At 34.3% G+C, this 12092-nt stretch overlaps 2 protein-coding genes across 2 annotated transcripts; one reads left to right on the top strand and one right to left on the bottom strand.

Moving 5' to 3' along the window:
- The first annotated feature begins 86 nt into the window (after positions 1 to 86).
- Positions 87 to 3750, top strand: Wda (will decrease acetylation). The gene is made up of 10 exons (XM_070669188.1): positions 87 to 306; positions 416 to 573; positions 969 to 1308; positions 1449 to 1678; positions 1764 to 1946; positions 2028 to 2183; positions 2269 to 2416; positions 2500 to 2668; positions 2758 to 2941; positions 3020 to 3750. The coding sequence occupies exons 1-10, from the start codon at positions 232 to 234 to the stop codon at positions 3141 to 3143; spliced, it is 1767 nt and encodes a 588-aa protein (XP_070525289.1). The 5' UTR covers positions 87 to 231; the 3' UTR covers positions 3144 to 3750.
- Dis3 (exosome complex exonuclease RRP44-like protein Dis3) lies at positions 3728 to 8150 on the bottom strand. The gene is made up of 14 exons (XM_070669184.1): positions 7978 to 8150; positions 7731 to 7901; positions 7478 to 7635; positions 7130 to 7317; positions 6820 to 7046; positions 6408 to 6686; positions 6035 to 6319; positions 5632 to 5869; positions 5291 to 5549; positions 4968 to 5211; positions 4660 to 4880; positions 4416 to 4584; positions 4040 to 4315; positions 3728 to 3968 (listed from the first exon to the last, which is right to left on the bottom strand). The coding sequence occupies exons 1-14, from the start codon at positions 8029 to 8031 to the stop codon at positions 3795 to 3797; spliced, it is 2943 nt and encodes a 980-aa protein (XP_070525285.1). The 5' UTR covers positions 8032 to 8150; the 3' UTR covers positions 3728 to 3794.
- Between the last annotated feature and the right edge of the window lie 3942 nt (positions 8151 to 12092).

A 12092-nucleotide genomic window follows, 5' to 3' on the forward strand; every position in this document is an offset into this window, starting at 1 on the left:
AATTGAATGACGAGAATCGAAGATGATCAATTTTTTAGGCAGCGTGACGGTCTATGTTCCTTTATACGTTTATGACGTATACCGTTGCATACATCCTTCTCTTTCCCTCTTTACCCCTCTCAAGGCGGGGTTGTTTGTGCTCGGTGCCCCGTGCTGTCACGCATCCTCCGTTCAGCGGACCCCGGTTCGGTGATTACCGTCGCGGGGATTCATCGTCGCTGCCGGGCCTCGATGAAGATGAAGCGTATGAAGAGCGAGGTGATCAGCGCGACGATTGAGTCTTATCTGAAACGGCGTCACTATCAGGTGCGGTTTTCAGAGGCTCATCGCTCGTAGTCACACGCCGCAGCGTGGCTCGCCATGAATGAGCGTGTGTGCCATAACCTCGTTCATCGCTGTTGCTGTGTTTTTCCAGGAAAATGTCGTTTACCGCAAGGGCGATCAGTTGTTTTATCAGAACGGCGATCAGACGATAGTAACCGCGACCACGGAGTGCGGCACCTCGCAGGACAACTCGATCATTTTCAGTGCCATTTCCATTGACACCGTTGCGGCAAACCAGGCTTATCAGCGGTACGGTTTCACGAGCCTCCTCCTCGACCCAACACTGTTGATTACTCGTTTGACCTGACGAGACTAAGGCATTTTCTTCCGATTATATACGTTGAATTTTACTAATAATACTAATTATAAATTTTAATGACTTAGATTGTAATCTGTTTATCATAATGTTACTAATGTTATGGGGTTAGTATAATTTTTACATGGCTTTTTTTTGGAGAACCTAAGAGTTTGTTGTGTGACTCATTTGGATGGGATATAAATGAATAGAATGTTAATTTTAAGATTAAAATTTTGATTAGAAAATTAATGTTAATTAATGCATAAATTAGTGGTGTTATTTTTTGTATATGTAACAAGTTGATTTTCAGATTCACAAAATACTAATGTTTTAATCTTTCTTTTAGGTTTAAAAAATGGATAAACACCATTCTCAACGAAAAAATAAAAATAGAGTTGCTGAGTCTTTTATATCCAATATTTTGCCATCTTTATTTAGAGATGTTACATACTGGTAATCGAGAGGCTGCTACTGATTTTCTTAAGACACATCAGAATGAATTTATTAATGAAACAGAGAAAGATTTTTTAGAAGAACTATCCAGTGTATTTTCAGTACAAGACATTGAATTGAGACCTTTAGTAAATGCATTTAGAACTAGAAAATATAAAGTAGATCTATCTGAATCAGCTCATATTTGCCTGAGACAATATCTTACCAAATATGGGCACATAATATTAATGCAGGTATAATTAACATTTAATATATCATAATTAAAAATTTTTTATAAATTTAATTTTACTAAAAATTAACTTTTGTTTAAAATATTCACATAAATTTTGTTTAAAGAAAAATTAATACTGTAATTTTTTACTATTTTCTGTAGATTGTAAATACACACATCACAATAATTAGAAAAGTGGAAAGTCCTCAAATGGATGAAGTACCTGAAGAGAAAAGTCAAAGATATGAAGCAAGTATTAATGGTCATATGGAACAACCATCTGGTACTGGTGTAGATCGTGAAATGAGAGAGTTACAAGAAGCCATAAGATTGATACAGAATAATGCTCATCAGCCATTGAGATTATTTACAGTGAAGAATGCTATTGAAAAGCAAGTAACAAATTATAACTTATTTTATGGCTCCTGGTATTATTTATGTTTAATGTTCTTTTTTTTTCTTTATATATTGTTACAGTGCAAGTTGTGGTTTTATTGCACCTAAGATGGATAAACTAGCTGTAGGTTTCAGTACAGCTGAAATACGATTGTGGGGTATAGGTGAAACAGTCCTGGTCAAAACAAAAGATAAGCAAACATGTGTTTCATCTGTCTGTGATATATCACCCTTTTATAAATTCAATGAACAAGAAAGCACAGTGTGAGTTGCAATTATATAATATGATTGAATAATTTCCTTAATGAAATATAAGTTTCTTATGAGACAATTTTATAATTGCAGAAAAAGTGAAGCAGGAGCAATAATATTAAGAGGTCATACAGACGTAGTGCACGATTTAAGATTTATTCCAGAAGTAGATGTACTTCTTTCTGTGTCGAGCGACAAGGATATGAGGGCATGGAGACTCAATAATTATTCATGTACAGCAATATACAGGTGAATAATTATCCTTAAAACGATTACAATTTTAAAGAAAATTTTAAATTAAATCGATTTCTAAGCAGGGTTTTTTCTGTTACAGTGGTCATAATTATCCTATATGGTGCATGGATACCAGCGTGTTCAATTTATATATTGCTACAGGTTCACATGATAGAACTGCAAAGTTATGGTCATTGGATAGAACATTTCCTTTAAGAATATTCGCTGGTCATTTTCTAGATGTTAATGTATGTCTCGTTAATCACTATTACAATTTATATTTTAGAATAATGTATAAAAGACAATTATACTTACATATTTTCCATTTTAGTGCATAAAATTTCATCCAAATGCAAGATATTTAGCGACTGGTTCCGCTGACAAGACGATAAGGTTATGGTCGAAAGATGACGGAAATTTGTTACGAGTTTACGTTGGAGCGCAGTCGACTATTTACACTTTAGCTTTTAGCCCAGATGGCAAATATTTGGCAGCTTCAGGTAACTATATAAAATAATCTATATAAAAAATATAATATAAGAAATTAATGTATTTAATTATTTTTTAATCGAAACTATGTTTTTTGCAGGTGATGACAAGTCCATATCCATATGGGATTTAGCAACTAACGGTTTACTGACTGAATTAAAAGGCCATAAAGATACAGTCATGAATGTAGACTGGAGTTTGGATGGCCAGTATATCGCTAGTGCAAGCCTAGATGGAATCGTACGATTGTGGCCTACTCAAGATTTCATTAAAACATTAAATGGGTATATACTTAATTTTTCTTTCTTTTTAATTTAAAACTTAATGTAAAATTTATAATTTATATTGCTTATTCCTTTCAGAGGATCTTCAAGTGCTGTGTCGCAATCAGAGGCGTCACAGATTTACCCAACGTATTGCTCAAGCATTCTCTCATTGAATTACTATAAAAAAAATAATTCTTTAATTTGTATTGGTACTAAGTAATACTTTAATTATTTATTATTGTGCTAGTCGAATATAAAATGTATTTCTAAATTAAATTTTTGTATTTGATAGCGTATAACAATTTCTCAGAAAACATGAGACTGTTTCCGTAAAATTGATTTAGTTTTATATACGATTTAGTCATATTATCTATAATAAGTATAAGAAATGCATTACATTTTTTAGTAGATTGCACGTAATTGAATATTATTATACTCATTGGTTGCACTTTAATTTTATTTTTATTATTTTTAATGTTTTTATCGTTATTTTGATTTTTTATTTGTATTAAAATTAAACCCAGTAAATACGTTTTTTTTTTTTAAATGATATTTATTTTAATGCTTATATTTCATGATATTTAATCTATCTTATAAAGCTTAATGCAACGAAAAATTTAAATAAATTTCTAATAAACGAGAATATGAATTAGTAACTCAATGAAAGAAAAATATTCAAACATTTACGTCTGTGTAACTACGTATGTAAGTTTCCTGTGGGAATACTGTTTAAAACAATGGTTTAATTTTCTGTCTTGTTATAAAGACTATAAATTGTGAATAATATTAAAAAGTAGCGAAAAATACATTTTTGATAAAAACCGATACGTATATTATTACATGATTCACATTACATTAAAAAAATATATTCTTAATTCTTCTTTTTTTTCTTTTTCTTTTCGCCTTTTTTACTTTGAACATTAATTGTCTCTTGCTGACTTTTTTCCATTTCCGGCTTTCGTTTCAACACTTCCTTTACAGTGGATTTTTTTTCAGTGGCGTCAGTAGTTTCTATTTTCAATGGAGAAATACTAAAATCTGGGATCTATAAAGAAAAAAATTTATAAAAAGTTAAAAATACATAATTGTTTTATTTTTGCATAACTCTTTTCTTACCTCCGGTTTTACGAGCTTAAAAAATAACTTTTCATGTTGAACATTAGATCGGTCTAAACTCATTTGGACAACAATAGGGTCAAATGCTCGAAATACGACATCTCCGCAGGTTTGAGATTGATCCTCCGAATTATATGTAAATGAGACGGATGACGAAGTAGAATTTAAATACAAGATACCTTCTAAACCATATTTTGGTATAAGCACTTGTAAAGCGTTTTTTCGTACAAAAAGAATGTATCCTTCTTCATCTTGAACTCTATCGCGAAAGAATATCTAGAATATATAAATCAAAGATAAAAATTTTTTTCAAATATATCGGAATATTTAATAGCAAGATTTTTAGAAGTAAATTATTAAGATAAATCAAACTAACATGTGTATGAAGAGCAACTGACGCTCGGCCAGCATATTGCGCCATTCGATTCCGATAATTCAGATTCTGGCACAACAAGTGATTCTTCTTTTTATCCAGTAGCTCTGGATAAGTCGCATCGGCACCTATACATACAGCTAATAATCGGTGCACAATTATATCTGCGTATCTGTAAAAGAAACATATTCAGCAACCGTAAATCGAAATTAATTTAATAATGTCTTGGTTTTCTCAGACAGTTTACCTTCGAATAGGAGATGTGAAATGCGTGTAAATTGGGCACGCTAATCCGTAATGTTTAAATTCTTCTTGTTGTTGCATTCCACTGATAAAATATACTGCTTGCAACATACATCGAGTAGCTAATATCTTTAACATTGTATTAAAGTAAGGATTCGTTTCTTTTTTAGTTTCTTCGAGTGATCGAGCCAATTCTTTACCAGTATTTGTATTGATAATAAAACCCTGTAAAAATTATTTTAAAAAAATTGTATTGCAGCGCTTGATCTATTAGTATTGAGAGACATAAAGCTTTATACTACATGACCGTACCTGATTTTTTGCAGCTTTAATTAAAGGTTCGAAATTACTTTGTGGTGGTTCGGGATGTCGTCTTAACATAGCACATTCTGGAAATTCTGCCAAAATTTTTTCTGCAACGCTAATATTTGCAAGCAACATAAATTCCTCCACCATAGAATTAGTTTCTCTTATTTTTTTTGCTTCCACATCAATAGGATCGTGTGTTTCGCTATCTACTTGGAAACGTATTTCCGGTGACGCTAAAGTTAAAGCCCTGCAAATAAATTAAATAATATTAAAAATAAGTAACTCGATATAACTTAAAGTAATATCGATTATTTTAATACTCATACCCATTATCTAAACGTTTCTTTTTTAATTTCTTTGCTAATTGATTTAATCCTCTCAAGGATACTGCCAGAGCATCGTGCTGAGTGGCATCGTCTATTTTCAATTGAGCTTCTTCATATGTCATTGCTTGACGAGAGCAAATAATAGATTTGCAAAATCTTGTATTAATTATATTAGCATCAGGATCAATTTCCCATATAGCAGAAAACGCAAATCGTTCTTCCTTACCTCGTAAGGAACAAAGATTTGAGCTAAGTAATTCTGAAATAAAGGAACATTTTATGTTATGTGATTCACATTGCAACTATCTATAATATTATTTAAAATAAAATAATTATTTTACCGGGAACCATATCGATTCGTTTATCAACGAGATATACTGTAGTAGCGCGTAACGCTGCTTCTTTATCCAATGCAGTCCCAGGTCTTATAAAATGAGATACATCTGCAATATGCACACCGACTTCGAAATTACCGTTCGATAAATTTCTGCAATGTAATGCATCGTCAATATCAGTGCAGCCTGGCGGATCCACAGAACAAATATCTAAATGCCGAAGGTCTTCTCTTTGCGCAACATCCTACAAACAAATTATTATTTTATTATATTTTTAAAAAAATTTGTACAGTTCTGTACAATTACTTTGTTCATCTAATTATTTATATTTTTTAATTAAATTATTCTTCGTGTAATTAATAGTTTCTGGTAAATAACTAACACGATAATTTTTAAATCAAATACGTACCGTTTCCGTAATGACCCACGGTAGCTTTGGCAGAAAGCTAAGAACAGCGTCAGAGAAACGGCTGTGTGGCACATCATGTTCCAAAAGTAGTACTTCGTTCTCTGTGTCTTTGTCTCCTATATTACCAAGTGCTCGTACAAAGTGGCCAAGCGGATATCTCGAGTTTCGTGGCCAAGAATCCAGCGCAACAATAATTCTCTGTTTACTCAATATTTCAGCTTGTCTAGTTTCGACCCTTATTTTCGGAATTTTTCTTTCAGCCGGAACAAATAGATGTTTTATATTCTACACATATCGATAACAATAAAATATAAAAACATCATAAAATACATATTAAAAGAACGCTGTACGTCACAGTGTAAAAGATTCTTACCCCTTTAATTGCACTCGGTTGCAATATTCCACAATATTGTCTCCATTTTCTTCTGATAATTCCGACAATTTTACCTGTCGGCATTATCTCCTGCGGTTTTGGCAAGTTCTGTTTGCGGAGTATTTTTTCATCTTCCGTTACGTCGTCAGCATCTGCACCTTCTTCATCTTGCAAAACAATTTCACTAGGTGATGACCACTGAGTGTCTGGCAAGATTTCAATTGCAACTATATCACCATCAACTGCTCTATTCAGATGAGATCGTCCTTGCACAAATATCTAGAGTAAAAATAAAACAATAAAAATAATGATACTTTTAGAATATTATTATATAATTTTAAAGTTAAGAAAAAATATTATTTATTAATATTAACATCGTATCGAAATATTTGAAAGTAATTATAATTCTTACAGGTTTTTCTCTTCCTTCAACATTTACATTCCCCTCAAGAAAATTTTCTCTCGATGCCAGGAACGTTCCTTGTAATAGTTTTCCAGATGATATTCCATCATGTACTTCTGCAGGTGTTAAATGACAAGGAAATAAATCTGGACCTTGAGTGTTTGAAGCATAAGAACGTTTGCATAATTTATCCAAGAGAAAACTTGCATTATTTAACGATGCAATATAATCTTCCACTGCAAAAAAAAAATATGTATATTATTTTATGTACAAAATTATTAAAATTACAATTTAATAGATGAATTAAAGTGTGCTTTACTTGACACAACAAATAATCCTTCTTCAGTTGCATGTGTTCTATTTTCTACATCGTCGGTTAGCAAGACGACATTTATATTATCGTTATTAGACTTCAAATGAGTATTGTACCATTTGACTGCAACTCGTATTGCTCGGTCATTGCGATCGTTTATTTTTTCACCTGGCTCTCTTTCAATATAAGTTTCTCTAGAGATAACATTACAAAAAGTTATTATATAGTACAGAAAAAAAAAATATATATATCTAAAATATATTATAAAATACATTAAAAACATGAAATTTTAACAAGAGCAGAATGCAATATCAAATATAAAATTTTTTGTTACATCATAATTAATATATGTACCGGTGATGTTCATTGATAAACACAAAAAATTTTCTCATTGGACTTCCTATAATGGCTTTCAATTTTTTATATACAGTAGCACTTTTGTGCCGGATTTCTTCTAGTACTGTTTGTAGTATGATTACATTAGTAATAACATCTTCCTCCAGCAAGTCTATCTATAATTAAAAAATTACAGTTTAAACAGTTAAATAATTATTTATAATTTAATATGTGCTTTGACATTATTAAACACATTCAGCAAACAATTTACTTGGTCCAGAATTATATTTGTATCAAGCACAAGGAAATATGGGCTTGAAATCAATGAAGACTTTGCTCCAGAATCTTGCTCATCTAGCACAATGTTTCGTTTTCCTTTGCATTTTGTGCACGTTTTAAAGCCGCAGTAAATATCATCTCTGAGATAGTGTTCTCTGACGGTCTGCGTTCGAAAAATATAATTACAATCTCGTTAATACCTTTCTAAAAAGACTTAAGATAAATAAAACCGTGGATACCTTAAATATATTCCCTCCTTTGGTCTTTCTAAAAAAGATCTTTGTCGTTAACATCTTTACATGTATTTGTTCAAATCATTAACACGATTTTATTAATACAAATTTAAATTCTCAACAAAGCAGGTAGTGAATGCTGTTGAATTAATTTTATAGGCTAGGAAATATACACGTGTATACAAAGCTAAATACTCATGAAAGCCGAAAGATGTCACCCCCAATGCTGCAACACCCGTTACGTATTTAATTAACGCCAGTAGATGGCATGAGACGGTCGTCGAACAATTTTTACTGGTTTTACGTTTCAAACGAAAGAAGAAAAAAAATCGGAAATATGAAAAGCAAACGCAACAGAGGTAATTAGCTTTATTTACAGAAATAAAAACATGTTCCGCAACAAAGTTTTTATTTAAATACATTTAATTGATAAACTAATTATCAATTACGTTAATTGAAATCGCCGTAGGGCTGTAGGGAATGAAGTCGACTAAAATCAGGTTAAGTTACTTTAATTAATTAACTGATGATTAATTTACGGATTCCAGAAATTTTAGCTTATTTCAGTTTGTTAAATTTGTTGTTGCTGTTGGATTAATTAATTAATTAATTTTTTCTTTTAGGCTGGGTTTAATCCTTTTTTTATGCACCAAATAGGAAATTAATATTTCTATTGTATAATAGATTATCGAATTGTGTTAACGAACCAATGGAGATATTATTTGATACATTAATCGCAGTTTGTCTATCCTGACAGTTCGCGGCAATAATTTTAGACAATCCACAATTAGCTCGCCAATCATCATATAATATTTGCATAATATGATATTTAGGCAATAGAACGTGTTATAATACAAAGTGTATGTAATTATAAATTCAAGAAGTCCACTAAATGTCTAATCATTTATACTCTCGGTTTAATCCTCGGTTAATCCTTAATTTAAAAAAATAGAAAAAACCTTAAATATGAAGAGTAAAAGTTTTTATAAAAATCAGTCATACAAGCTTAATTGAATTTATAACATCGGCATATTAATTAATTATGCATGTGCCAGTAATTGCTGGAACTGATTCATTTCACTCATTGCAGGCTCGCCTATTTGTCAGAAACGAGTTCGGCCTTGCTTTTTCGGTTGCTCAGATCGAATCGACGAACGTGCTTCCGCTCGACGGCGGTTCTCGCCCGATTGACTTATTCGTGAAGGGAGCCCTATGTTATTCGTTTGGCCCAATCTATCGCTCGACGTGGCCGGGAACGGGGAAAGGAGAAGGCGAGGACTTTTACGAGCGGCGGACTACAGCGCGAAAGGCCTGCGCGTGCAAGCGACGTCCGTCGCGGGCAAAGGATAACGCAATATTGTGCGACGGCGGGTCGCCTTTAACGTAAACATTTACGCCTCGTAGCAACGCTAAAATATGACGCCGTCGCCCCGGACGGGAGCCGCAGTCTGGCTCCAAATAATTTACGAGGTTAGGTCGCCCGCGCGCCGCCACGACAATGTCCTGCTTCTACGATTCGGCTTTTGTTTTGGAAGCAATCTTCAATTTGGCTCTCGATTTGGAAAAATTAGGTACCATACGCTTCATTTTATTATATTTTTTTGTTAACTATTTCTCTTTGTTCCTTTTTATTCCGTTCGATCATTTTTTATTATTTTTTTTTTTTTATATTTGCCACGCTCTAATTTTTTATATTTTTCTTTTAGGACGTTTTATATTTCTTCAACTGGAGATATTTTACTAGTTGCCGTTATGAAAATGTATTTGATGCCGAGGAATAACCGCTGGATCCTGAGTGCGCGAGGCGAGGAGCCTCCAGTCACGGCTATAAAGTCCTGCGTGGAACGTGACCGCGTGGTAATCGCTCCTGTCTCGCTTCGCCGCGACAAACGACTATAAAACAGCAGTAAAATCGACCCGGCGGGATGAGCTCCGAATACGGGACTACGGTGGAAGGAAAGAGAGGTAGGAGGGAGATCAGTTCGGGTCGAGAGGGTCAGTTTGCTTTGACATTACCTAATCAAAACGGGGACTCCCTTCTCGCATTTCTTTAGCCGTTCTCCAAAATAATAAGCGGATCGAAGCGGATAAAGGCTCCTTTAGGTTGCTGCGATTTATCGCTTTTTGATAACCACTCGCTCGAGAGCGCCGAGAGATCGGTGCAAACATATTTAGGTCTCCGTTGTCGAAAAGCAACTCGTAAAACTGTAACTGGATCTCTAAAGAGTACGTCAGATTACGCTCGATTTCGTAAAAAGAGATGTTAAAGCCTTCTCCTCCCCCCGATATAAAAACAAAAATTATAAAATTACAAAGGACTGCATTTCCGCAAACATAATTATTTAATGATGCTATATATTTTCTTAACGATGCGAGATAAAACTTAGAAATTTATCATCACTGTTTGTAGTCCCGCGGAGCTTGAAACAAGCTGGCAAATCTTTGTCAAGCTGTGAAGTCACGCGTATTATCAGCGAGATCAAGTTAGAAAATGTTCATTACCTAATAATAAATCCAGGCATCGGGTTTAAAGAATTAATCGTCATTCTCTCGCCAGACGAACCTGCTGACAATAGCGCAATAGCGACTGCATCAACGGGGCGAGGGGGGAAGGTGGAGTAGAGGGTGATATGAACAATCGAACACAACCGGCCGGTCGATGTTGCTAAACATGGTCATTGTGACGGGTTAACAATACCCCGCTATATCAGCAACATCGGCGTCCGTAAGTCCCAGCATTCGGTCAACAAATCGCGCAGCCGGCCATGAGGCAGCTGAAAAATATCCGCGGCCACGCTTGACCACCGTTGTTCCCATTTGTTTCTCTTCCTGTCGCCAAACTGGTGTAATCCGCGCTTTTCCCCCTGTCCGCGTAAACCCCTCAACCCCTTAGCAAACTCTCTCCGACGCGAAACTGATCTGCTTAGCAATTAAGAAAAATTTATCTCGATTCTTTTCCCACTTCGTTTTTTGAGTCTCCCTTGGCTGTTCACGGATTATTTCAAAGCATAAAATTAAACATCCACGCAAAGGGATTAATTAATTATTTTTTTTATTAGAGTCTTTTGTCATTTATTTTTTAAATTTAAATCTTTTTTTAATTGGTAAATATTTTTATCACAACCCGTAGTTGAATTTCACGTGGATTAACTTGACTGAAGTCAAGTGTATTCCAACGACCTATAAATTCGATCTTGCGCAACAATTTATATCCAACTAGAAAGAGCAGATCTAAGATTATACTTTTAGTTTCGAAATTTCCCTCAAGCTGTAATTCGAGATCGTATGCGCGCAAGTTTGAAGTGCGACGTTCACGCTGGAATTTCGTGCATTTAGCAACTCCAGAATTAACGTATCGACTCATTCGGTTAAATCGAGATTTCGCGTGCAAGGGAAGCGGCATGAAAAGTGCTTCGCCGCCGCGGAATTGCGGAAAAGCTCGCCATTAAACGGCGGATTCGCGTTCCTTTCCCGCGTTGTCGGTCGGTTGCGATTCGCGGATCGAATGCGAAGCTTTGCGAGGAGAGTCGGAGCTGAGCACAAGCGCGCGCCGAATTGATGTTTCGGAACGGAGACTTCGACCAATCGCGTGAAGAGAGCAGCCACGCGGATGCCGCCCCAACATGGCGTCCCGGCTGCAGCTCTTTTCTCCCTCACCCTCTATGTCGCATTTACAGGACATTTTGCGGCAGTTACTTCATTTATCGATACGTCATTCTCTCCGCGATTCGGCTTTTCAATACTCGTCCCACCTTTTTTTTTTTTTTCTCTTCTTTCTCGTGTACCGATAAGTATATCGTAAAATCTGCAGAAATATAAAAAATTAGTTTGAAAAGAAAAATTAAAAGAAAAACTTGGTACGCAATATTGAAAAAGAAAAGAATATTTTTGGTAAATTGCATTTTTTACGAAAAGGAGACCTCGATATTTATTTTACGGTATTCCGTAATTGCATTTTGCCGAAACTCTTTCATTTTCAACCGTTCGGGAGTATAATTTGTTATAAATTGAAATATTTTTATAATTTATTTATTGCTTAGTCTCTAAATTTAAACGTATCACGTACGTTCATTATTTTGTTTCCATCAAACTTTTAAATATAAAAAAAAGTCTTAAGTTTC

This window comes from Cardiocondyla obscurior, linkage group LG18, assembly GCF_019399895.1.
Source record: "Cardiocondyla obscurior isolate alpha-2009 linkage group LG18, Cobs3.1, whole genome shotgun sequence".
NCBI lineage: Eukaryota > Metazoa > Arthropoda > Insecta > Hymenoptera > Formicidae > Cardiocondyla > Cardiocondyla obscurior.